The following is a 26,484-nucleotide window of genomic DNA, read 5'->3' as shown; positions in this document are numbered from 1 at the left end:
CAAAACACCATACCATACGAATCCCATCGTACCACAACTCGAACCCAAAATCTGAAGAGAGAAAAAGTCTGGTTTGCAATTTGGGACTGTATATTTATTTATTCATCTCATAGCTAGATCTTATATATATACGGCTAGGTATCCGGTGCTTGATATAGATACCTAGTAGGTATAACATCTCTTCAAGACATTCCATTAATTATTCAAAGCTGTCGATACTGATATTGCTGCAAAGAAAAAACTACACCACCATTCATTCAACATTATGCAAAATTACGCACCAACTTTCTGTCACTCTCAATCTTCTTCACGTCATTTGCATCGCATTTCATTCAGATTATAGAACTCAAGACTCGAGACTCAAATGAAGTATCAACTTTAATAAACCAGAATTCTAAGGCATGCAGACTCGAATACTATATTTTCATTTTCTGTTCACATGAGTCAGTCAACATGGAAGCATAATCATCCCAGGAATGCAATATTCAAGTCCATTGAAACACAGCAAAGTATTTGATTCTGCAATTCCGCTATTTGATGATACAGCAAGGAAAGCAATTCTAAATGATGACTGTTGAAAAAGCTTTCGGCTAGAGTTTTTCCCCATGAGTACACAATTAAATATACTCCACAGACATGCAAATTTTCTTCGCGTTTCAAGTATCAATCAGCCTCAATTGATATCTTACATCCTTAAAATCCATCTCATCAGTGTAAGATCATCCATCTTTCTTGGAATGACAGCAGCAGTGGTGTTTTGTATCTGGTTGTGTTTCAAGTTCGGAAGGCTTTCGTTTCTGGACCCGTGAACTCAACAGCTCTTCAACGAAATTTTTGATGCAATCCAAAGCGACATCCAGATGCAAAATCTTGTTTGGCCTGGCGCATCTCATCAAAGCCTGCTCGGGAATCTGTGTTAGGAATCGACCAGATATACCAAGTTTTCCCTTTGCAGCCGACGAGTTCAACTGATTAATGATGCTGAGCAGCTTTCCTGTAGGAGTTTCATTCTGGAAGACGGAGTAGAGAGTAGCCTCCTGCCAGGATTGTATCAATTGTGTGTGATCTATGAGTGCAGACACATCGGCTATGATAATCTGTCTTCTCACAAGCTCTAACACACTTGCCTTTAAGATTTTGTATTGAGATTCCTTAGAAGGTGGTTGGAATGGAATCTGGATAGCACATCTATCGACGAATGCTTCATCGAGACAATCAATCATGTTTGAAGTCGACATGAAAACAACATTTGGACAAGCTCTGACCCTGTCAAAACCAGTGAGTAGAGCATTGGTAGCTCGTAGTGAATCCTGAGCTTCTCCATGCATAACACCCGAGTGTCTTGATACGGCAATAGATTCAACCTCATCAATCAATACAATGATGATGCGTTTTGGATTGACTTGGCACATTATTTTGATCTTGGTAAGCAAATCATCGACTTGACTAGCGCTTTCACTATAGTACTTCGATAAAAGCGTCGCTGTCTTGACTTGGATAAGTTTCGTATGTGGAAATTGTTCGACCAACCGAATGGCTAATCGTTGTGCAATTGCTTGGCATAGTGTTGTCTTTCCTGTTCCTGGAGGACCTAGATTGAGTGGGGCACTACCTAGCCATCATTGCAGTAATAGCAATGATGGACATCGGTAACACCATAAACATTAGACTTAATTCTGATTATTAGGATTAGGAGATTGCGTAGACGCACCATGAAAAAGAGCCATTGGACTCATTTTTTTCTTTGCAGGTACTGCGATTGCAGAAAGCAACACTGTTGACAGCCAATTAGCTACCAAATAAACTCAACGCTGCTGGAAAGCTGTTCGTACGCATATTCGATATCATCCAAGACAAATCTTCCTTATGATTTTGATCAAAGATGAGCCTGCGTGAAGCGTTAGTTTAAAAAGTATATGATGGAAATTATTTTGCAACTTACTCCTCCCAACATCCATCAAAATCATGATGAGGCATGTCAAAAACTTCAGCCGATGGTATCTCTGGATCCTCATCGTATTCAAAATCCGAATCAACGCCATCCGGGTCTTCAGACGAACGTGTCAATGGTGGCGGTGGCGGAGTACCATGCATCCTGTAGACACAGAAACGGCTTAATACATCTCGAAGTGTGAGGTGGGTAGGCTTTTCTTGATTTTCAACGGCGATGGTTTCAACTGGGACTAAAGACTCTATGTCTAGAGCTATACCTTTGACCCCCCACTCAAGACTACGTTCTGTTGATTCTTGATAAGTATTGATTCCAGCAAAGAAAGATAATTGATGCAAAGAGACCCACGTGCAAGAAGAGGCAATATGTCAACGTCAATGCTGCAAATAATGTCTTCAACTTCTGGCTTCTGTATAAACTCAGAAAGAACCTTGTGAGTCTAGTGTATAAAGTATCAGTCAGGTTCTTGGAAAGAAAGTTGGAATTGTCTCGTCTCCATACAGCTTTCAAATCATTGCTTCCCAAATCATCCTCAACGAACGATCGAAGCCTTGCCTCGAAGACAACGGTCGGCTTCGCAAGAATTGGCTGATCCGGAACAATCTCCATAATGACCCTTCAATATTATTTTCAGTTCTGTTTTATATATGATGAATTGAACCGAGGGATGTGAGAAGAGTCGATGGCATGGAGACGTATAGAGAAGAAGGAAAATAGTTGAAATGTATGGAGATAGATCTGAATTTATCGAAGTTGTAGGCAGAAGGTGAAAGATGAAATGCACAAGAAGAGAAAAGTACGCTAGGGAGAGTAGGATAGATGAGGGAAGGAACAAAAATGGAAGGAGCACTGGAGCAGTGGAAATTTTGACTTAGGTAAGCTTGAATGCTTGAATGCTCAAATCAGGTACTGCTACATAATAGGAGGTCTGGAGCCCTTATCAGGTACCTAGTATACTACTAGGTATTCAAGACTCAAAATTCGTGGTTATAATCCAATTTTGGAAATTTTTGACTCAAATATCGACCATGTATCTATCATGTGTACTAAGTAATAGATTCTGTGTGAACATCAAAAGATCCATACTCAACAATATCGCATAACTGTTCACTAGGTGAGAGTAGAACCTTCCGACGCTCACACAGAATTTGATCATTCAACCATTACGTGGTGGGTACGGTGAGATCATATCACCTCAATGCATGAAATTATCTCCAACACATGAATTGAGTACCATATTGCTCAAGTCTGATATGAGCATAGGATAAGCCTCAATGCCTCTTGAAGCTTCGTTGAATCACGCTCCTGTCTCATTGCCATAGCCGTCTGACATGGCAACTCAGATGTAAAATATGAGTATCTCAAGCATCATTCGGTGCATAGTAGATGATAGAAAGAATAAATCGTAATTAATTCAAAATATCGGGGCTCCTTTAAATGATTATCATCTTCTATATGAGATATGTGAAGAAGAAACACGAGAAACAAAAATACGAATATGAAGCTCCGCGATGCTACTGCCGTGGAGACTGTTTCGCTCCGCTCTAGAAGATCTTTCAAATCTCTCCAGGGAGATTTATCCACAGGAGTGAGAATAGATCCGTAGCAAATCTTGTTTGGCATGACCTCAATCAACAAAACGAGGAGGACAGATGTCATCATTCTTGATACCAAAAAAGAGTAAGTTGAATCCAATTCAACCTCCTATGTCAATCACTTTGCAGTAGAGATGGCTTCTAAGTGATGTAGTGTGAAGTTCCAAGTTTGATGGTGATGTGGCGGTGCTTCAACTTCACCCCCCCCGGTCATCCATGTTCCCAAGTGGCTGAATGTACTAACGTTCCTGGCTAACCCGCTTACATAACGACTAATAAGCTTGTACTGGTAAATCGTCATAGCTTGGCAATCCATCACCGCCATAACAAAAGATGGATCTTGGCCTGGGTTCTTCAGCTAAATGAATTGTTTACCTTGTTGGTAATGTTATTCTTTCAATAATTCCAAAAGTCTGCCAAAACTTATCATGGCTTCCACTATGGATGCCCTCAGAGACCCGGAAAAGGATTGCCCAACATACGACCCTACACATGTTGAAGGACAACAGACTGCGATATATGTTCAACTGGTCCTTTCACTAACTCTCGGTGTGTCTGCTTTCCTTGGATTCTGTGTAAGTAACGACAAGAGTACGCCTAATTGATAGAACTTTGCTGATGTTTATAGATTTTGCGACCAAAATGGAAGAGTTTATATGCTGCGCGCAAACGACATGTTGATGCTGCTGCAAATCTGCCAGAGCTTCCGGATACCTTTTTTGGCTGGATTCCTATTTTGTATAGAGTCACAGAAGAACAAGTACTTGCATCTGCTGGATTGGATGCATATGTTGTATGTCTTGAGGACCTACTTCACCTGGAGAATGAACAATACTGACTTCAATTAGTTCCTATCATTTTTCAAGATGTCAATGAAACTATTCGGGGTCATGTTTATCATGGCAGCTGCCATTCTTGCCCCAATAAATCAACACTACTATTACGTATTCGATCCATTTGGAAATACAACGAGTCCTCCCGATATTCCAGATTACTCAAAGTTGGAGGGTTGGCATGGTGGATGGGACGGGGCTTTGACTTTAGAAGTACCAAAAGACTCTGACGACAAACTACCTGATACCAACTATCTCTGGTCATACCTTGTCTTCACCTACGTTTTCACTGGACTCGCAATATTTTTCATGAATAGACAAACCCACCGCGTAATAAGGGTTCGCCAGGACTACCTGGGAAGCCAATCCACAATTACCGACCGAACAATCAAACTTTCTGGAATACCGGAGGATTTGAGGTCTGAAGGAAAGATCACAGAATTCTTAGAGAAACTTCAGATAGGGAAAGTGGAGAGTGTGACTTTATGTCGCAATTGGAAAAAACTTGATGATATGATGGACAAGAGAGTGCAAGTCGTAAGGAGGCTTGAAGAGGCATGGACTGTACACCTTGGTCAACAACAACGTCCGAGTGTAGGACCAATACGTACACAACACTCGGCACCTGATGCGAATGCTGAGGATGGATCGCTAAGTCATGAGGGTGATAATCTGTTAGGAAGCGATCACATTACCTCGTACGATCAGCCAAGACCGACTACGCGAATCTGGTACGGCTTTCTTAATTTTCAAAGCAGGAAAGTAGATGCAATCGACCACTACGAAGAACAGCTGCGAAGGCTAGATGATATGATCAATGATGCAAGAAAAAAGGAGTACAACCCTACAGCACTTGCATTTGTCACCATGGACTCCATTCCCGCTTGTCAAATGGCGGTGCAAGCTCTCCTGGACCCAACGCCAATGCAGCTGATGGCAAGGCCAGCTCCTGCACCATCAGATATCGTTTGGACAAATACTTATCTACCTAGATCAAACCGTATGATTCGTTCTTGGGCGATCACTATCTTCATTCTTATACTCACCATCTTTTGGCTTATTCCAGTGGCTGCCCTAGCTGGTCTTGTCAGTTTATGCTCGATTCGACAGGTTTGGCCGGGTCTTGCGGATGTTTTGGAAAGCCACGATATACTCAAGGCTTTGGTTCAGACTGGCTTACCTACACTTGTTGTCTCATTACTCAATTTGGCAATTCCATTCTTGTATGATTACCTTGCAAATAGGCAAGGATCAATCTCACAAGGCGAAGTGGAGCTTTCCGTCATATCCAAAAATTTCTACTTTACATTTTTCAATGTGTTCCTCGTTTTCACGGTTTTTGGCGCGGCGAGTAAGTTCTGGCCAGTCTTACAGGAAACATTGAAGGACACAACGAAGATTGCATATACGCTAGCCCAGTCAATCTCTGATCTCTCCATGTTTTATACCAACTTCATTTTGCTACAAGCTCTTGGTCTTCTACCTTTCAGGCTGCTGGAATTCGGGAGTGTGTCTTTATACCCTATCACACTTATGGGTGCCAAGACTCCTAGAGATTATGCTGAGCTGGTACAGCCACCTATTTTTAGTTACGGGTTTTATCTTCCTTCGGCACTTCTAATCTACATTCTATGCATGGTCTATAGTATACAGCCAGCAGGATATCTAGTTCTATTATTTGGAATGGCGTACTTTGCTCTCGGTTATTACACATACAAGTATCAGCTTTTATATGCCATGGACCATCCACAACATGCTACTGGAGGTGCTTGGCCTATGATAGTTTATCGTCTTCTTGTTGGCTTAGGCTTCTTCCAACTGACTATGGCCGGAGTGATTGCTTTGAGGAAAGCCTTCACTCCAGCCATACTTGTTGTTCCTCTCATACCATTTACAATCTGGTACAGCTACTACTTCCGTCGAACATTCCAGCCATTCATTAAGTTCATCGCTTTGAGAAGTATTAGAAGAGATAGCGATCCAGACATAAATATTGCTGGCGAAAATATTGGCATCGACAGACCTCCGGGACACATTCAGAGGAGAGGCAGCACAGTTGATGAAGCAAGGGAAAAAGGGATGAGATATATAAACCCAAGTCTCGTTGTACCGTATGTTATTCCCGAGCAAACTTACTGTTCCATACTGACCATACATAGATTAGAAAAGATCTGGATCAACAAGGACCCAGATAGCGAGCCGAATGGTAGCACTCCACAATTAAATCGTGAAGAATCTGCCGCAAGTTCGCTGAGTCTTGGCGATACCCACATTTGGAGAGAGGTTGGCGATGAAAATGTATGATATGATTGTAAATGAAGCGTGTATCTTATTGTTAGCATGAGATAGTGGTTAGTTAGTTATGGTCTTCAAGTTGATGGCATGAATGGCGTTTCTGGTCGTGTTATTCAGGGGTGGGTCGGGCCTTCCTTTCATGATTTGACATTGTTTTAATTATATATACCCAGTGTTCTTTCCTACAAAGTTAATTCTCATTGCAACAGGCTTGATCTCCTGGACATTCTATCTTTTCCTGATATTTTCAGCCATAACATTCGTGAATTATCCTTAATGTTCAACATCGTCTTTTCAGAGAGATGACACCAAATTCTGCACCTAAAAATCAACCTTCTACTTTTCAACATTCATCAGTGAGGATCCTAAGTAGCATAACATAAAGGCACCCTCCTAGTAATGCCAATTATATCCTATCACTCAACTATTATTAATAACATAGCCGCCCAGCCGGGGGCTGTCGACACGACGTCTTCCCAGATTCTCTTATCAAGAGCGATCGCAGATCACAGTTCAACATCTTGTCCGCCAGTTGTTAGAAAAATATACTCTTCGATTGCTGTCACATCTCTTTACGAATCCCCGACAAGACATATCATGACCGTTGGAGACGCAGCCAGCACATCGAAAGATGTAGGATTGGATGGTGAGAGAATGGAGCAATGTAATGGTTCGTAGTACTGACTCGATTGTGACTGGTTGATATTAGAGGAGAATTAATGATCTAATATTCATATATATTCAGATTCTCCGAGCAGGCGGCGCTCATCGGCTTTAGGAGTGAATGAAGCCTCCGTGTCCCATAGCTTATCAGATTTAGTAAGCCGACCTTTCCAAAGCAACCATGCCCGTATATCATCAATGCGTATGCTTTGGGATCTTCCGATGAGGGTCACAGAACTTGGACACTAACTCATATACCTGTAGATCACTTCAGTTGATGATACAATTGTCGATCCTCAGTTTCCGTACAACCCGTGGGAGCTTTCACAACTCGATGCTGTCCCACAAAACCAGGAGAAACGTGATAAAGGAAAAGGAGTCGAACGTGGAAGAAAATTAGAAAGAGTCCCAAGATACTGCAATCCTCTTGAAAAGGCTGAATCTCGACTTGGAAGAAACAAAACAACCATCGAGGTGGATGGCCGGCCCATACGTAGGCGCGATCGAAGTCATACTCTTCATGATGACCCCGATGATCCTGCTGCAATATTGGATGACCAGGTATTAGAGCCATTAAGAGGGATATCTCAGCAGGATAGCTTTTCGGAGGTACTTAGCGGACATACGTCTCCAAGCAGTTTGAATGGCTCCCTTGAGGCGAAAGAATTAAAGAGTCGACTTCGATCTAGGACTTCTGGAGGAAGTTCTATAAGCTCCACTATATCTCCAATCGAACCACTCACACGGACAGTTACAAAACTTTACAGCGCATCCTCTCCTGTTTCTCCTGAACCAACTTTACCAGTTGAATCATATTCTAATCGTCTACCTAGTATTGTTCGATTAGAAGAATCTGCTCGTCAATCAACATCATTCACGTTCTCGAAATTACCAACAGAAATCATTCAACAAGTATACAATTACCTCACACCGGCTGATTTCAATTCAGCCAGACATACATGCCGAGCATGGCTTCTTACTAGTATGGATCGCTCCCTTCTTGAAAACATGATCCGGCGTGGAGGTTGGGTGACTAGTTGTCAACAGGAAATCTCCGATAGAAAAAGCTCGACTTTTCGACGTAGCTCCGAATACGAATGGTTCATGAGCAAAAGAATCTCAAGGGAATGTGCTCTTGGTCCAGATTGGACGGGATCTGGAGTACCGGTAAGCCCGGATCACTTTCCACTAGAATCAAAGGATTCACCTTTTTTGCAAGCTTCGACTGTGGATTTCACAGAAGTCGCGGTCCAATACAAGGAAACGACTCCTGCTGGAACCATTTTCACGGTGAGTAGTTGTGGGAAGTTTTTGATGGCTGCGAATGGGTGTCTAGTCTATATATACGAACTAAACAAAAGCCACCGCGATGTGGATAATTGGTATGAAGTTCAAGCTGGTTCTTTGCGTCCAGTCACTAGTATCATATGTCCACACAGAGTATTAGCATGCAGTATGGATACTTCTTCACATAGATATGCAATTGCTGTTTTGCTTGATGGGCGCATGGGTCTTGTATGTGATATTTCTCTCAGCAATATTGCTCCCCCTGTTTCTTCGAATCCCGAGACTTCGGATCTTTCCTCGCCTCATTCAAGTCGGTCAGATCTTTCACTCTCTCCAGCAAACGATTTTCACCATGGTGTCTCATTTCTCGATCGCGTTAGCTTGGATAGTTCGGCTCCTGTACAAAGGGCTGGAAGATCTACAACGTCTTTTGTTTTCCCCGGAATAGCTACAACTCGTAGTGATGGTACTTCTTCAGGGATCGCACAACGATCAGAATACCACGAAGGGCTTCGGTCAGCTAGTGCCGTGAGAGATTCATATCCTCGAGAAGGAAATAGCCCCCACTCTGTTGGAGCAGGAAGTCGATTGCGAAGCAAGCTACCAGCTCGTAGAGTCTCAAACGCGGATGCGAGAGAAATGCCAGTAGAAACTGGCCCACGTTCAATATATCGAAATCTTTGTTCTGAGGAAGATCCTCCACGCTCTGTGGCAATTTGTCCTCAACGAAGATGTGTGGCTTTTGGGTGCTCGGCTGGTATTGAATTGCACTGGGTTGACGCTTTGACCGGACAGGATCTGAATAGATGGTTTCCACTTACTGCTCCAAGTGATTTCTTGTTCTTTTTGCCTCCACGAAAAAGTATAGACTCGGCGAAGAAGCTGAGGCTTATTAGTAGTAAGTTATTATCACCTTGTAGACCCCGAAGGAGACAGCGCCTCAACTTAAGCATAAACACTGGACATGAATTTTCACTTGAATAGCCAACTTCGCGCAAGACACACTAATTAATTTATAGGTGCGGCTAGACCCAGTGAATGTACAGCGGTACACGAAAGATCATATGGAAGAAGACCACGAGGTGCTTCATTTTGGCAAAGAATTGGGTGGAGCGGAAGCCACGGGGACAATAGCGAGGAAATAGAACATACTCAGCAGGTACTAACACCAGTGGGAAGATTCCGTAGTGATTCTGGTCGAAGGGTTGATCATTCAGATCACTATCGCGCCATACCACTAAGTGATGGATATCATATTTTGTTTACAGATCCAAGTACAGGAGCACTTTGTTTAGGCAGCGATGCCCCCGTCGGAGGACCTACCAAATTACTTCGAAAAGTTTGGTTTCAGGGACCAGAAGGCAAAGGTAGTCCAACGGTTTATGCTGGAGGCTCTGATCTGAGCTGGGGAGTAAGAGTCGTGGCAGCGTTTGGAAGTTGGGCAGAACAGAGCATCTGGATGTTTTCCGTTCCCGGAGATGTGTTTCATAGTTCTCAGAATGTTTTGGAGAGCTCTGTAACGCATAAAAGAAATACTCCCAAAAATTCTAAAAATATGCAATGGCTGGACTGGTGGCCTGATGAGGGACTTCAAGAATGGCTCAATCTTATTCGACATCCAGTGCCTGGTATTCTTGCGGGAAATATGTGGCCAGTTAGGATAAGAGGTCAGAGAATTGGTACATGCTCTGGAATAGTCGATCTTGCGATTGATTCAACCAATGGTATCACAGTTTGGGCTTTTAGTACTGATGGAATTGCCAAAGTCTGGCATTTGGACGATGGCAAGCATAGAGACTTCGCAAAGTTAAGTGTGTCTAGAGATGGTACCATTCGCGAAAATGTCCCGGACGATTATGCCAACGGTGAAATGAACAGCGATTTTCTCTCATCAGAAATCCTTCAACATCGGTCACCTCTCGAACAACAATCTTTCGATGGAGCAATGTCGCCAGATTTAGATGGTAAAATATCTCCCGATATATCAACAATCATCACAGCACGAAGAGGCTCGGGCTGGAGCTATCAAAGTGTTAATTATGATGAAGATGGTGATGTGGTCATGGAAGATGTTTATGGTCCGGGTGTCGACATGCCGGCAGCTTGGTCGAAGCCAGAGAGAGAATATGATGAGGATGAACCGTTACAAAATCAACAGTACCAATATTTACAGTCGCGCTGGCCGAGATCATCGATAGGGTATAGACGGTGGTTGGAGAGGGCTGTGGCGAGTGGGGATTTGGCGAGAGTGGTGGAGGCGAGGGGTGTATCGAGGATTGAAATTGAAATTCGTTGAGGGAGCTTGGGTATTGATTAATGGGGAATGATTGAAGGCGACGCATCACCTATAGAAGAATGAATGAGGTTCATCCGTATACTTGGAGTTCTTGAGAGAATTGTAGCCAATGTCGATTATTGGAATTTAAAATCGAGTAGGTACAAAATTGTACTCGATTTGGATTGGCGAGAGACGCTCCAAATCATTTCCTATTCACTTCCGTAAAAGATCGCCTAGAATAATCAAATTATTGAATAATGTGCAGATTCTTCTGATCGAACTTGAAGTTGGTATTGTGAAGCGGGTGGGCAGAGTGTGAGTACGTAATCGCTTGTGAGATTTGCCGTGACAAAACATTGAATTTCGTTGAAATTACCTCCCTGAGCTGAGAATTCGGGTATTCGGGTCAAGACATAAATGATACTTAGATTATGTTGAATAGATTCCTATCCGCCTATGCGATTTCAGGGTATTAATACTATGTATCGACAGACTAGATACAATGTCTCGATATTCGCAAGCAATCAATTCGATATATGGAATGAATTCAGTATCTCAAGCTTTTCAGGAGTTATAATTGCTACATATTGTTGAAGTACAACCCAGATCATTCAAAACTCGATGCAGGGTTTTATTGACACGATTGCTATCTCGCGAGGAAGGGAAGATTTGGCTAAAGAATTTATCAGGAGGAAATAAGTACAAGTAGGTATCAAGAGATAAACCCTCTTACCCACGAACAAAATACAAGAGGGTTTTCGGATCCAAGTATTTCTATGATGCTACAAACCCAAAGCTTTAGAGCGATAGAAGATGATTGAAATTACAGCGAGTACCTATCCAAAGAGGAGATACGACACTTTACCCATGTGAATTTTTTCCTGAGCTGAATCGAAACTCGGAAGTTGATTGGTGCTCGGTGCTCAGCGCTAGCTATTCTATCCAGCTGGCATCTTCGGCATCTTCAGGGCTTCGAGCGGATGATGCGAAAACGATACTGTGGAAGTCCTTGCTGACTCTTTTGATTCCTGGGCTGCTCTCGTAGATGGAGATATTGAGAGAAAGAGAGGTATAGTGGCCAGTTTGAATTGACCGGAAGCAGTTTTTATCGGACTGGATCTATGAGATACCTAATAGACGACCTGATGTAATGCAGATATGTGATAGAAGGAACTTTGAGTCAATACTGACATACTTCTAAAACTCCCGAGATGAAATTTCGCGAGTACGTGTATCTTCAACAATGCTTCTTTTGCTGAGCAATATGATAATCAATCGCAAATTTGCAAATAGATTTAGAATTCATGTAAAGATGTGGGGTTCCTGCAGAGTGTATCGTTCACATGCTGTCGAAGATTCTTAGAAGAGCTCGACGCCCGCTTTCAAGTGCGCAAACTAACCTGAATAATGACACTTGTCTATTAGGCGATTGATATCGACCAATTATACCAATTATTGGCTTGGAGCTGAAGACCCCAGGGGGTTACTGTTTTGCAGCCGTTGCTAATAGAAGCCAAATTTCTTCAATTAGTCAACCGAGCCGAGCTACAGCACTTTTTATATTAAGACGTTCTGATCATGTGGTAAGCCGGTTTAAATTTCACTAGTTTGATGCAGCGAAATGCAACGTTGTTGCGTATTCTGACAAGATCGTAGAAACTACAGGTGCAGATTCTATCGCTAAGGTAACAAGCATCGTAACTTTGGAGTGCCAGATTGAAGCCACAGAATCCCAAAATGATATACAAAATTATAAATGTCGATCTTTAAGGTTAGCAAATGAAGGTTGGCACGTGAGAAATGTAAATCCTGGCGATGAATCTCACTAGAGCATGTATATAAATATGAGAACGAACCTCTATTCAAATCATAGTATTGAAAAATTGACACCAAATACATTCGATTTTTAAACACGCAAAAGGAATCAAACCATGGCAATTGGTATGAAATTTGACACTAACCCAAATACTATGCCTTCTCTGCCAGATTATGTCCCCCCAACCAAAGGACCTCTTTCACTATTACCAGCTACTTGGGTGCCATACGCTCAGCTTATGCGAATAGAGAAACCAGCAGGTTACTTTGCATTCTACTTCCCTCACATTGCTGGCTTACTCTTTGCACAATCTCATGCTGCCAACTTATCTTTTCCACGCCCCAGCTTCGAGCAGCGCCTTGTTCCACATTTGTACGTTTTAAGCGGATGTCTATTTCTGCGTGGAGCTGCATGCACATGGAACGATTTTCTAGACGCCCCCTATGATCGACAAGTTGCACGATGCAGACTGCGACCCATTGCACGGAATGCTGTCAGTGGACCTGCAGCTCTGGGTTTCATGGCCATTCAAACAGTACTAGGAGTGTTAACGACCCTTGCGCCACTGCCTCACTCGGCTCGCGCACCAGCTGCCTTGCTTTCCGCTACGCAGATAGTGTATCCTCTATGTAAGCGATTCACCGATTATCCACAGTTGTGGCTTGGTGTCTCATTTGCTTTCGGAGTTGGCGTAGGCGCCGGAGCAGGTGGTATCGACTTTGTGGAGATGTGCGGAAGATTAGATGCACTAGAAAGTAGTGAGGCACGCATCCTTTGCGCTCTTGCTTGCCTGTACTTCTTTGTCGTACTTAACACGTTGATTTATGACACCGTATATGGGCACCAAGACCTAAAAGACGACTTGAAAGCAGGAGTCAGAAGTTTAGCGGTGGCATGGAGAGACAACACCAAAAGAAACTGCGCAGTTTTGGCGGTAATTGAGATTGCTTTACTCTTAGCTACTAGCATCCTTGGCAGGTTGACTATGGGCTTCGATATATTGGCGATTGGTGGCACGACATTGGTGCTCATCATGATGTTGTACTCGGTCAAGCTCGAAGATCCCGAAAGTTGCATGACGTGTTTCAAGTGGCTCATCTGGGGAACTGGTGCCACTCTATCTCTGGGCTTGTTATCTTCTTGAGAAGAACTGGGATACAATACGAATGTAGATTCCGACCTGCTTTTTTACCGAAATGAGATGGTTATGTTTGCAAGATATTCGAATGCTGGCAGCGCAGGCCTCTATCTTTACGGGTGGTCTATAGACGTTATCAGAGCGATATTGGGTGAAAATGGCGACTGGAACGTCCAGATGTTGCCTTTTTGAGTCACTATCAATCGCGGTCATTAATCTCCCTTGAACTCAGGAGATGTAACAATCCCTGCGTAGAGACGCCAACAAACAGTGTCCGTGCAAAAGAGACATTTAAAGAAGAAAAGTATCTGAAGTAAAGCGAGATCTCACAAAGAATATCCAGTCATACAAATCATGAAAATTGAATACTCAGATCCTTTCTGCGGATTATTTTTGAAAATACAGTGCAAAACCATACCACCAGAGAAACATAAGAATTCAAAAAGAATGTCCAGGGTGAAACGAATCCCCGCAACCACGGAATAGAGATCGCGACGTCAGAGAGCCCAGTCTTGCTTGCTTGCACAAGAAAGTTAATATAGGAACGTTTGTAATGTACTAGCAGATTGAAGCTGCAAAGTACATCAATTGTCATGTTTGTACGTTCCAATCATTGCCCCAAAGGCGGGGGAAAGAAGAAGAAGAATACGTGAAAGAAATTCACGGTGCGCACTAGTCGCGACAATGTTTGTAATGCTAGCCTCGTCGTGCAGAGAGAAGTATGTGATATGGGCGTATACCAGCGACTAATTATGAGATGAAATCTTTGACTTACTGATGAGAGCGCAATTGATCTGTATGCTTCAAGTGCTTTTTAGTAATCTCCGCAATGTGCGAGACCTTGGGACCTTCATGTAACTGGCTGAACATTCATTGCAGCAGGCTGAAATGAGATCGCTAAAGAGGCTGATTGAAGAAAATATATAGCAAGATTTGACAGTAATAGAGAAACGTGCATTGACTAGCCACCGAAATTTTGTCGTGATTTGAATTCTCGAGTCTACAAAACACCTACCAATATCAAGATTTCGCTAGTCTCGCTGCCTTGAACCTACTAACTTTCTTTGGACCACCCTCTTCTTCCGTAAATGGTACAATCTCACCTTCTTCCTCCGGACCAAAGCCACCTTGTTTACCGATTATCTTGTTTCTCATTCGATGATATTCAGTCGCAACTTCTTGGTGTAACAATTGCGGATCAAATTCATCTGGTGGGGCTGCGTTGGTGTCATGTGGTACATCTCTTTCGATAACGTTGGGTGCGAGTGTACGGTTTGCGGGACCTGTAGGAACTTCTCGAGGCTTTTCGATGGCTGGTGCAAATTGAATTGGTTGAGAGAAGGGCTTAGGGGTAGCTGGGGTGGCAGGGAATAATTTGAGATGGGAAGGATTTGAGGTGACCGAAGTGGTAGGCGAAATGCCATTAGTGCTATTGCTTAACGGAGCTCGAGATGTCTTGAAGCGTGAAGCCTTCTTTTGAACAGGTGGAGCAAAAGAAGATGGCCCTGGAGCTTTTCTCTCAATGATGTCTCCCACAGGGGCAGTTTTCATCTCGGCCTTGGAGGAGGAGATGACTGGTTTATCAGGGGCTGGTGAAACATCTAGTTCCTCTGCAAATCTGACGCTTTTCTTTGAAGAGTCATCGGAATTGCCTGCATTGGAATCCTTCAATTTTCCCTTGCTGGAGGTCGTGAGGATTCCCTTGCCAGAATCCTTGGTATCTTCGCCACTAATAGATATCCGTCCAATTCCTTCTTGGACCATGCCATAATCATCCGAACTCTTTCCAACATTCTCCATCATCCTAACACCAAGCTTTTCTTCAAGTTCAATCATATGTTGACGGAGTTCATCATCCATAACTTGACGTGTTGATTTCCCAAATCGATCCTCATCATCGCTATCAGAATCGTCTGCATAGTCTTCAGATTCCCAATCACTCCCATCTTCTAGATTTATTTCCGCCACTACAGATCCAACTTCTGACATTCCATATTGTAACATATCTCGTCGTAAAGCAGCATCCTCCGGAGATTCGTCGGTAGGTATGACGGCAGGCTCAAATGAAAGCTTTTCCGATTCTCTTGCAGATTGCATAATCTCTTCAAGGCGCTTTGCGGCTGGAGAGATCGTTGAATTTGATTCCGCAGACTCTGTTTTTGAATCGTCTGCAAACTTCACACTCTTCGGTCCAGGCTTTGAAGATGTAGTAGGTGGATTGGATTCCTTAACGCTCTTCGTTTCGGTCGCCCGGGGGGTAGTGTCGACTTGTACTGAAGCTTTGCTGGCTGGTCCATCATCTACCACCTCTTCCACGACACCCGATTCATCCTTGGATACCGGCTCTATTATTCCAGCTTTGTGTAGTACCTCTAATAATTGTGGCTTTACACTTCCTGGTGTTGATAGTCTTGAAGAAATGACATTTCCTTCATCATCCAACTCTTCGATGATTTCTGTTACAGGAAGCCCTTCCTCATTTCTTACGTCTGGAGTACTGATGATAGTTGCCTTCGCCAATTTCTCCTCTGCGGTCTCAATTTGTTTCTCGATTGTTTTGATATTTTGCTGAACATAATCTAATCGTCGATCTAACAGATTCACAACTTGTTCAGCGCTTCTTTGGGTACTGGTACCAAGTATATCTTCGATTTCTTTTCCTTTGACCAGATCGGCTTCGTAATTTCGTGCGATAGAGATGAGTTCCTCACGATTTGGGGTAGGATCTGCTGAAAGAATTTCCTCTTTCAAGCCATCATATTCAGCATCCCACGTCTGCCAGTGCTGTAGCGATTTTCGAAGTTTTGCGATATTATCCTCAAGTTGTAGGCGATACTTCTCCAAGTCGAGAAAGCTATCTTTTGTTGCTTGCGCCATGTTTGGGTGAATTTCTTTGGAGGAGTCAGTCGCTCGAATTACATGTGCAGGTAGGCAGAAGACGAGGCTACGGAGGGCTTTGAAAAGGCACTCGTGCTTTTTGTCGCTTGTTACCAGCTTCAATTTTTTTTCTCTTTAAAAGCGGCTCGGCAGCGGCACACGCTAACGTTTTTCTACTAAGGTTTGATTGGTCAGACCAGTTTAAGTCAACCACAATATCCTTCAGGCGTGATCTTCATATAGGTAGGTATGTAGGACTACCTACAAAAGATGAAATTATGAACAGGTATAAACCTGCAAGTGTTGGAATCATATTGGAGATTGAATCAATGTATTTTGATTATTTGAGACCAAGTTTCAATTTCACTAGCAGTCCCCTAATGGCAAACCGTGGAAGCTTTGAAATAGAAAATTTCCTTTACTCACCACCCGCTCTCTCACCCATCTTCCACTCGTCACCCTTTCATCACAATGCTTGAAGCCGAAAATCCCAAGCATGAGAGTCCTGCCGTGTTGCTAAAGCGCAAGGTTCTTGCGAGTGCAGGCGGTTTGAGACGATGACATGAAAATAGTCGTCGGTATGATTGTTTGTGTGGTGGTTGGTGAAAATCATTCTTAGCATATTTTACTAGAGAGGACCATATTTTGAAGGCGAGAAAAGAAGGCTTGGAAGATAGTTCGACAAGTGGATCAATATCTTTTTGGGGACCATAACTCTGTAAAAATTTACAGGCAAGTCTTCAAGTGGCACAACAGACGGCGCAACAGGGGTTGACTTTCTGCAGCTTGCTCTTGATCAAAACCTTTCATCTCAACGAAGGTGTTCCATATATTTGATTCAAACTTTTTCTTGGAAGGAATAAGAAAGAAAAAGATCTTGCGACTTCAGGTCAATATGTCTCAACATGTCTCAACTCAGAAATAAGACAGTGGGTTTCTATGGACGTTGAAGTCAAATGATGCATGCCTCCTTCAATTTTCGATGCCGATCGTGGCTACTTAGATCAGCGAGTTACTGCCCTCCATATGGTCTGTGGCAGTGGTTTTGAGAACATTGCAAAAGTCTTAATTGAGCATGGAGTAAATATTGAATTAGAGGTCGAGGTAGGAGACACTAACTAAAGAGTTGGATTTGATGAAAAAAAGACGACATTCACACCTCAGTCGAAAAATCAATTACAGATGGCAGCGTATACAGGAAGCATTGGTATGCCGGAGCTAACCCAACCATTTAAATTGTTATGGTACGGCTCTGTATAGTGCATCGAAGTGTGACAGACTCGAAATAGTCGAGAAACTGCTTAATTCTGGGGCAGAAATCTTCAAAATCAATGAAAAATGGAATGCTTTAGCAGTGGCATGTCAATATTATCGTCATAGGGTCGCCGAACTATTACTGGATCGACTTCTAGAGAATATTGAAAATCCTACCGGTATTGATGCAATATCGACAGCAGGCTTAAACGAAGACAGTGATATGATTCAGCTGCTTCTGGCTCGTGGGGCGTCTACATCTCCATCTCATACCATTATAGCAAACCCTGTAGAGCATCCGAAAGAGCAGATTGGCGGGACACTGCCAAAACGAACTTTGCAATATCTTTTCAAATCTTGATCGAAGGGCCTTAAAACATGGTTCAATGATTCATTACAGATCAAACAATGAAATGGTAGGTTCCGATACTGATCAATCGGAGATTGAATATGTTACAGATTTTGGCAATTGGGAATCGTCCCGTCAGTCCACGCACCCCTTTATATAAAAGGAGAAAATGTAACTCAGAGTGCCTAGTAGCCCGAGCAGGTAGAGCTGATATGGAAAATTGCGATTGAATGCTAAGATAAAAATGATTGTAGTAAGAATCCTCAATGATATGACAGTCGATGTCTAGGCGAGGCTGATTTTTGGTATGGTTAGTCTCTTCCGAATGGTGGTGTGAAAATTACATTTTGTCTTCCTCGATATCGAAAACTGACGAAGTACCTATGCTACGATTCCATGATCAAAGTAGCTTCAAGGTTAGAACGCAGCTTTAACAGATATAAAATGAGACCCCCGCTTGACTACCTAGGTACCTACCTAGGTAGAAGGGTTCCGAACGATTTCGTTTAACAATGGTAACCAACTAATCGGATAAAATCCAAAGTCTTGTCAAATTCATGGTATTCTCACCACATGAGAATATGCATTTTTATTCACAACTTTGTTCCATCGCGGCCAAGACTATGATAACGCTACTCACGCAACAAATGCTTTTTTAAAACTAAATACCTCGCAAACCACAAATCTAAAAACCCTTCGGCCCCCCTTTCCCCTCCCCTACTTCCCCATATCTCATTCAAACTCAAAACTCAACAAACTACGGCCACGATATGCCCACATATGCTTAACGGATTTGCTTCCCACAAATAGCACCCCAACCGTTCTTCTCGATATTGTCACGTGTACTGATGCATCCCTGTAGCCACGCAAAACCCATGCATTAGCCTTCTCTTCACCGCCAGAATTCAGGAGGTTGGGATGGCACTGATCCTAGAGGAGTTCGCATTTGGTCCACCTGTCAGCTGTGAGAAGATGCTTCTGCAAACCGTGCAAGCTTACTTTTCTTTTTCCAGAGTCCAGACGAGAAGACAGAGTCAAGAACCACCTTTTCTTCCTCCACTTCTTTTTTTGTCTTGCATTTTTTGCAGAAACTGGTGGTTCGTTCATAACTCCACTCCTCCACGAGTTTCTTTCTTCTTATCGATTATTATCGATTGAATTGATTGCGGGAAAATTTAAGAACGGGACGTAATTTGGACATAGCGGCGGGCGAACAAGAATTGAAGCTCTGAACCCCTCATAACCTGGTGATACGAGACGAGTATCGGTTACCTTGCTTATCCGTAGGGTTTGAGGTTACATTATTCACTTACTTTAATTTCACTCTCAATTGCTTCTGATTCTTTTTCGCAACTCTCAATTATATCATCAGTTCTTCAATTCCTCTTCTTCTCTTCACATCAAAGTAACAACTCCAAAATCCCGCAAAAATGGGTTGGTTTGATGGCGCCTCTGAATCAGGTCGCTCCCACTCCTCAAAACGTCACTCTTCACATTCGCATTCCAGCAAAAAACGCCCTTCTTCCTCTCATTCTACCCATCACAACAATTCCTCTGGAATTCTTGGAAGCGTTCTAGGAGGCACATCTCCCAAATCCCCCAAATCTCCTAAATCTCCCAAATCAAGCCATAGCCATCGAGAGCGTTCCAGAAGTCGTACGCGAGGCACCGACAGCATTTTTGGCAGCGGAGATGCGAAACATAATTCTAGTCGGAGTAGTTTCTTTGGTATGTATTTCTATTTATTTCTACAGATCTATTATTGTTTTCGTAATTCAATCTATCTAATATCCATATTCTCATCGGGCAATCGAATAATAAATTAATAAATTCCTCCTTCTAGGCATCTCGCGCTCCACATCCCACTACAAGCGTTCTCCTCGTCCCAACTATTTAAAACGCATTTATGCCAAATTGCGCGAACTCCTGCGCGATCTCATCTATTACATGAAGCGCCACCCGCTAAAAGTATTCATGCTCGTGATCATGCCTCTCATAACAGGTGGAGCGCTAGCCGGACTATTGAAGAAATTCGGGGTTAGGCTACCTGGAGGACTAGACAAGTTAATTGGCGGTGGAAAGGGAAGAGGAAGTGGGGGAAACGGATTCTTCGGAGGAAATGGCGGTAATGGAACTTACGAGTATGAGAGGAGTAGCGTGAAGAGCACTGGAGGCGCAATGGGGAAATTGGGCATGCTGGCGGGTGGCATGGAAGGAGTAGGAGGAGCGATGAAGTTGGCGAAATTGTTTATCTGATGTGGAGTCTGGAATGATTGCAAATTGGATGAGAGATGAGTTGACATGATGTGATGAGGATATTTTGATCGGGCTGGATATGGCGTTGGATATTTGGGTCGACTCTTTTCCTTTTGATCTTTTCTCTTCTCGCTTTCTTTCTTTTCCAAAAGCCTGCATTTTTTGCGGATATAGATACCACGATTAGAGTGATAGTGTGTGACTGGTTTTGAATACAAAAGATTTGGAATATAGATGGAATTTCATGATGTGATTAGATGAGGGGAATCAATAAGTGAGTTCGGCTACATAGTAGGATTTACTCTGTTTTCTCTGCATAGACTCAAGCCATATGCTTTTGGTGAGCTTAATGAGATCCACAAGCGATGCCCAGTATCAAGCTTCCATTGCCTAGTAATTGAAGGCGAGCACGAATAAATGCATCTTCAAAGATTACTCCCGACGATCTATTTGTTTTATCTGTCTAACTTCTTCTTTGTTAGTAATGCAGCCCCTTCACACATCACCTGATTTACCTCACGGATACAGAAGTTTAGCTCCTTATGCTGCTGTATTGGAAATCTGCATACATGATTTGACCTATCCACGCTACCCGACCATCGTAAAAATCTCTTATTCGCTTGCTGTATTGTATCAACTGTAACCAATACCCTCAATAACCTAACCCTGTAGTCCTCTAACGCCAGCTCCATTATCAATAAGTTTAACGCAAAAGATAATTCTTCAAATTCGTATCAAATCGTAATTTATGAACCCACAGCATGACTGAAAACCTTTGCGGCGAGCTGACTTAATAATCTTGCTTTATCACCTTGAGGAAGTTCCTATGCAGCACACATATTAGCAGTTTCCTTTCATCCTCTACCAAGTTCAACACTCAACCTCAACTTACCTGGAAAACAGAATAAACGCTTTTCCCCCTAGCGTCTCTCACAGCACCCAACCTATTCCCTGCCACAGCTCCAGCCAACATTCCCGGGAAATTCGCAACAATAAATCCCATAGCTCCTCCACTCAATCCACCCACCATACTCCAGAACTTCCCGGTAGGTGAATTATTATTCTCTGCCATTCCCTCTTCTCTCAACATCTCCTCAAATACATCTCCAAATTGTGCGTCTTGAAACTTCTCTTCCTCCTCTGGATTCTTCGCCTTTGACGAGAAGCCAAAACTAGACCATGGGAATCCACCGGGTCCAGCAGATGGATCGGGAATTTCTTCATCGTCATCCATAGATGTAGAGGCTGTGGAGGCCCCAGAGCCAAACCCATGATATGTACGGGCAGCGTCGTAATCGCGACGACGAGTGGGTTCAGAAAGGGTATAGTATGCGTCGTTGATTTGTTGAAATTTACGGGTTCTTTCCGCACGTTCGGGGGAGTCAGAGGCGACCCGATCGGGGTGGGTTTTTAAAGCTGCTCTGTTGAGTGACGAAGGTTAGTTGGTGTTCAGGAAAGAAGGGTAGAGAAGAAGTTCATACTTTTTGTAGGCATTGCGGATCTGTTGCTGGGTTGCAGTGGATGGTACGCCAAGAACGGCATCTAGCAAATGAAAACTATTAGCATGTTGACTATCTCAGTGGGCGAGTGGAATAATCTAAAGGTTGGAGGACTCACAATAATCTGAAGGTAATGTCATTCTTCCAGGTTCGAAAATGCCAATAGGATGTGGTACTTGAGAATATTCTAGGATTTCGTGTAGTATTAGAGTTTTCAATAAGATATGATAATATGTAGAAAAGAGCTCTAGGGATGCAGATTCGACCGCAAATATGAATATGAGAGGTGGAAAGGACACCTCGAGATTCAAGAAATGATAAGTGATACCTGGATTCACTTGACTGCACTGCCCAGGTGGCTTCTGCGTCATAGGTGTGGCGTAAGGAAATGTGGCTGACACGTGAAAATCTTGGCATTGATACTCGCGTGCATGCAACCAAATTTTGAGCGAGAGCAGTTGATTATATGTGTAGAACAGCTGGAACATCAAGCTCTACATTTTCTTTTATGAAATGAGACAATATACTTCCAGTGTGCTCCAAGTAATATGCACACACTTGACTTCTTATCTCAGCTGCAAAAAGAAGAGGCTTTGATCAATCTTTCCAAATTTTTACTATCATATATAAATTTCATTTTCTCCAGGGAGTAGGTAGGGATTTTTTATGGGTTATATAAGCATGAATGAAGTCGTTCATACAAAATCGTCATGTAGATGTTGTTGTTTCAAAGCAAGAGCAAGTCCAAAACCTCAAACTACTCATCGCGTCCTCTTAGGTAAACTTTTAATCTGCCGCGTAAGGCTATCCATTGATAACGCCATCTTTTCAGCGAGAGCGGGCCGAGAGAAAACCCTTTGAATACCCCACTTCGCATACTTTGCATCCTCAATTTACTCTCTACTGTATCGCACATACATTGTAGTCCAACTCTCCAACTGTCATTGGTTCTGTCGATCCTCTGTCCTGTGTTCGCCAGATTTTATAGCTTCTCAAAATGTCCCCCGGTTGTAAAATCCACCTCCTTGACGGAGGTCTTGGCACTACCCTCGGTGATTCCCACCAAGTACAATTCACAGAAAAAGAACCTCTCTGGTCTTCTCAGCTACTCATTCCAACTCATCCCCATGGACCCAAAACACTCCTCGCTACTCAAAAGTCCTTTGTGGATGCTGGTGCTGATATTTTGTTAACTGCAACTTATCAAACGAGTTATGAGGGATTCGGAGGATCAGGATATGCTGTTCATTCACACTCATCTTCTAACTCGGGAAAAGAAGATGGGGACAAGGAGGAGGTAAATAGCATCATGAGAAGCGCTGTAGATATCGCTTCCGATGCATTCTCCACCCAAAAAGATTCAAATGGCAAAATTGCACTAAGCCTTGGAGCATACGGTGCGATCATGACTCCGGGACAAGAATATACGGGAAAATATGATGATGACCATAAATCAAGCGAGCAATTGAGCTCATGGCACCATGAGAGAATTTCGGTTTTCTCGAGAGATCCAAAATGCTGGGATAGAGTTGACTATGTGGCATTTGAAACAATCCCATTATTGGAGGAAATTGAGGGTGTTAGAAAATCCATGGGAGAGGTTGAAAATTCGAACAGTGGAACAGCTGGAAGCAAGCCATTTTGGATCACGTGTGTATTTCCTGGCGAAGGAAATTGCTTACCCGGTGGAAGCTCTGTACAACAAATTGTACAAGCAATGTTGGGCAACAAAGACGGTTCTCCAGTACCGTTTGGAATCGGTCTGAATTGTACCAAAGTCGGAAAAGTTGAATCTCTGATACTGGAATTTGAGCAAGAAGTCAAGGCTTTAATCGAGAAAGGGGATGTCAGTGAATGGCCATCTTTGGTAGTGTATCCCGATGGAACGATTAAGGGAGAAGTCTACAATACCTCTACCAAAGTATGGGAAATTAGAGAGCCACCCGGAAAAGAAGATTTGCAGTGGGATGAGGCGGTTTTTGAGATTGTCAGAAGGGCAAGAGACAGGGGGTTGTGGAAGGATATTATTGTGGGAGGTTGTTGCAAAACTACGCCTAGGGAGATCGGGAAACTAAGGGAGAGGATCGATCGACTTGATGAGGAATAATCGAATAAATGCAATGAGAACAAATTACTCAATTTTCGAGACAGCCGAGAATGTTTTGAAGATGAGCCTGAATCTAGCTGTTTCGGAATCGAACATGAATCTGGATCTCGTCAAAGCTTTTACGTTTGTTTTCATGTTTCTTGAAATGATAAAACACGCCCCTTTTCGGCAATCTTCTGAGCCAATCAAAGTCCTTTTCGTCAAGTTCTCTCGTCATCCAGAACGCAATGTCAGCACCAAAACCTAGCTATTAGAAGTTTTCCTTTCGCTTAAAGGTTTAGTACGTTTTCTTTTTCTGATTCCCATCAAGAGAACCCATTATTTTTGTTTGACCTTATTGCTCCTTGGCGCTTTTTGATCTACTTTTCATCACTCTCATTACTACGTTCCCTCAAAATCGCGAGTTCCTCAATTTCAATCTCTAATTTTTGTTTCTCGAGAACGCGGCCACTAGATGCGACGCTACACCACTGAATTCATCCAGAGCTGGGAGGGTTCCGATATTTCTAGTTCCAACTCAATCTTTCAATTCTATGGAAATTAAAACAGTCGAGAGCAAATCATGTACAGTATTAGATATTGTTACAGTCAAGGTCGAGTCCCACTTAAGGTGCAGCAAGTTGCAACTCGTGTCTCTTTTCTATCTTGCTGTGGATTGTAAAACTGGTGATGCTACAGAAAAGGGTTACAACTGGCGGGCCTAATCAACGATTTTTTTTTATTTCTACGCCCGCTATTCAAGAATCGACATTGCTCCCTCAAGCACTCTTCATTCTGGTATTTTTTCACATCTTTGGATAGTATTGTAAGATTCGATGATAGTTAAGACGAAGCAGTTTCCTGTTCAAATCTAAACTCAAACTCTAGACTGTACAGTAATCGATTCTGAATAACTTCCAGGCACCTAGTATTTTGAGTGGAGGCACAAATTTCCCTAGAGTATAATTTTAAATATACACTTCTAAGTACGAGGTGTTTTGAATTTACAAGATTCGATTTGCTGTCAGTCAGCACTCAATTATGACACATCGAATAATGGAAATATAAGGTTGTTTAGAGCTTTGCTAGATTCGTTTACTTTTCCGTAACAGTTATTAAGCTTATACACTGATAAGAGGCGTTCCGACGAATGCTTTTCCTCCCATCGTTTGTGGCTTTAAGTCCCCGTTCATGATCTGTCTAATCCTCCACTCACCCCACTCTCGTACAGATCTCGACTGATCAACTTCTTCGTTCGCTAAGGCTGGAATGCCACTACCTTTGAACCTTTTCATACTCCCATCATTTTCGCACCGGACCAAATATGCTAAGCTCCTTCTTACATGCGTTCCCTGCTCTCCGGGAGGTGTTATAACTCTATGCAAAGCACTACATAAGACACCGCCAGTACGTTCGACCAAAGTGTCTCCCAAATTGATCACTGCACAGCCCGGTTGTGGCTTTATGTATAACCAATTCTCATTCTTGTTTTCGACACCTGCAGGGAGAATTTGAAGGCCGCCAACAACATTGAACAGCATGGTTATCAAACCGACGTCGGTATGACTCGCGAACGCAACACGGTGGTCAACAACGGGTTGGGGGCGTGTAAATACCATGCGAAGGGATGTATCTGAGCGCTTATCAATGGGGCAAGTAGAAGCTAGGGTTCCAGACGGAAGTCCAAGGTGATTGTCGAGATGAGAAAAAACAGCGCAGATTCCAGAGTGTGCACGGCGGAAAAAGGACTGAACCGAACGTTTGTTCTCAACAAATGGATAAGGATCGGGTTTTGGGTTTGGCTCAAGACCAAGTGCGTCGTCCTGGTTGACGTTGTAAACTTCAATGGCATCGAACTTGCCATCGCCAGTCTTCAGAGTTCCAACCGGTTTGTAGCTAATCAAGGTGTCAGTTTATGTTTTTCCTTGCGAAGTTAAAACAAGCTATGCTTGTGGACTTACCCTCTGAGGTCCCGAGGGGGGTCGCTAACGTATTTCATAAGCTCATTCTGCTCAAGATCAAAAGTAGCATTGCTAATCTTGAACATGGATTCGGCATCTTTCAGAAGTGCCTCTCCTTCCTCAGAGCCACGCAGGTTAAGCAAGAAAACACCATGCTCTCTACAAGAATCGAAGAGCCTTTCAGATTCAGAAGAGGAATTGCTCTGCAGGGCTTTGTATGAGATTATAGGGATTTCAGCTGTTGGAACATCGTTGGGGAAGGGAGGGGACTGCGCAAATATCTCTTCGGTAGGCATGGTGGCAGGAAAAAGAAGCAAAGTAAAGCGTTCAGGATAATACTAGTGAA

The 26,484-nt window shown here is 43.0% G+C and overlaps 8 protein-coding genes across 8 annotated transcripts; 4 read left to right on the top strand and 4 right to left on the bottom strand.

The window, feature by feature from the left end:
* Positions 1–719: 719 nt before the first annotated feature.
* Positions 720–2,560, bottom strand: EAE98_005395 (uncharacterized protein; the record flags this gene model as incomplete). Its single annotated transcript, XM_038953017.1, has 6 exons — positions 720–1,612; positions 1,712–1,774; positions 1,833–1,888; positions 1,943–2,237; positions 2,300–2,390; positions 2,453–2,560. The coding sequence occupies 6 exons, from the start codon at positions 2,558–2,560 to the stop codon at positions 720–722; spliced, it is 1,506 nt and encodes a 501-aa protein (XP_038810859.1).
* A 1,414-nt stretch (positions 2,561–3,974) lies between these two features.
* EAE98_005394 (uncharacterized protein) lies at positions 3,975–10,920 on the top strand (the record flags this gene model as incomplete). Its single annotated transcript, XM_038953016.1, has 8 exons — positions 3,975–4,121; positions 4,175–4,339; positions 4,395–6,490; positions 6,539–6,677; positions 7,125–7,344; positions 7,420–7,493; positions 7,602–9,522; positions 9,644–10,920. 8 exons carry the CDS (start codon positions 3,975–3,977, stop codon positions 10,918–10,920), a joined length of 6,039 nt encoding a protein of 2,012 aa, XP_038810858.1.
* Positions 10,921–12,833: 1,913 nt separating this feature from the next.
* EAE98_005393 (uncharacterized protein) lies at positions 12,834–13,862 on the top strand (the record flags this gene model as incomplete). The annotated part of the gene is made up of 1 exon (XM_038953015.1): positions 12,834–13,862. The coding sequence occupies one exon, from the start codon at positions 12,834–12,836 to the stop codon at positions 13,860–13,862; it is 1,029 nt and encodes a 342-aa protein (XP_038810857.1).
* Positions 13,863–14,876: 1,014 nt separating this feature from the next.
* EAE98_005392 (uncharacterized protein) lies at positions 14,877–16,733 on the bottom strand (the record flags this gene model as incomplete). Its single annotated transcript, XM_038953014.1, has 1 exon — positions 14,877–16,733. The coding sequence occupies one exon, from the start codon at positions 16,731–16,733 to the stop codon at positions 14,877–14,879; it is 1,857 nt and encodes a 618-aa protein (XP_038810856.1).
* Positions 16,734–18,970: 2,237 nt separating this feature from the next.
* Positions 18,971–20,844, top strand: EAE98_005391 (uncharacterized protein). The gene is made up of 2 exons (XM_038953013.1): positions 18,971–20,064; positions 20,180–20,844. Exons 1-2 carry the CDS (start codon positions 19,767–19,769, stop codon positions 20,590–20,592), a joined length of 711 nt encoding a protein of 236 aa, XP_038810855.1. The 5' UTR covers positions 18,971–19,766; the 3' UTR covers positions 20,593–20,844.
* A 494-nt stretch (positions 20,845–21,338) lies between these two features.
* On the bottom strand, positions 21,339–22,231 carry EAE98_005390 (uncharacterized protein; the record flags this gene model as incomplete). The annotated part of the gene is made up of 4 exons (XM_038953012.1): positions 21,339–21,416; positions 21,485–22,013; positions 22,074–22,134; positions 22,210–22,231. The coding sequence occupies 4 exons, from the start codon at positions 22,229–22,231 to the stop codon at positions 21,339–21,341; spliced, it is 690 nt and encodes a 229-aa protein (XP_038810854.1).
* An 857-nt stretch (positions 22,232–23,088) lies between these two features.
* EAE98_005389 (uncharacterized protein) lies at positions 23,089–24,198 on the top strand (the record flags this gene model as incomplete). Its single annotated transcript, XM_038953011.1, has 1 exon — positions 23,089–24,198. One exon carries the CDS (start codon positions 23,089–23,091, stop codon positions 24,196–24,198), a length of 1,110 nt encoding a protein of 369 aa, XP_038810853.1.
* A 1,100-nt stretch (positions 24,199–25,298) lies between these two features.
* Positions 25,299–26,434, bottom strand: EAE98_005388 (uncharacterized protein; the record flags this gene model as incomplete). The annotated part of the gene is made up of 2 exons (XM_038953010.1): positions 25,299–26,073; positions 26,139–26,434. 2 exons carry the CDS (start codon positions 26,432–26,434, stop codon positions 25,299–25,301), a joined length of 1,071 nt encoding a protein of 356 aa, XP_038810852.1.
* Positions 26,435–26,484: the final 50 nt, after the last annotated feature.

Source organism: Botrytis deweyae (genome assembly GCF_014898535.1).
Source record: "Botrytis deweyae strain B1 chromosome Unknown BDEW_010, whole genome shotgun sequence".
NCBI classification, from domain to species: domain Eukaryota; kingdom Fungi; phylum Ascomycota; class Leotiomycetes; order Helotiales; family Sclerotiniaceae; genus Botrytis; species Botrytis deweyae.
The sequence above is the reverse complement of the archived record's forward strand: the minus strand, read 5'-3'. Positions and strand labels throughout refer to the sequence as shown.

Bases quoted from the DNA above. Each gene is read 5' to 3' on its own strand.
- EAE98_005391 (XM_038953013.1), top strand. From the start codon at position 19,767: ATGGGTTGGTTTGATGGCGCCTCTGAATCAGGTCGCTCCCACTCCTCA. The intron at 20,065-20,179 runs GTATGTATTTCT...TCCTCCTTCTAG, and splicing joins TAGTCGGAGTAGTTTCTTTG to GCATCTCGCGCTCCACATCC.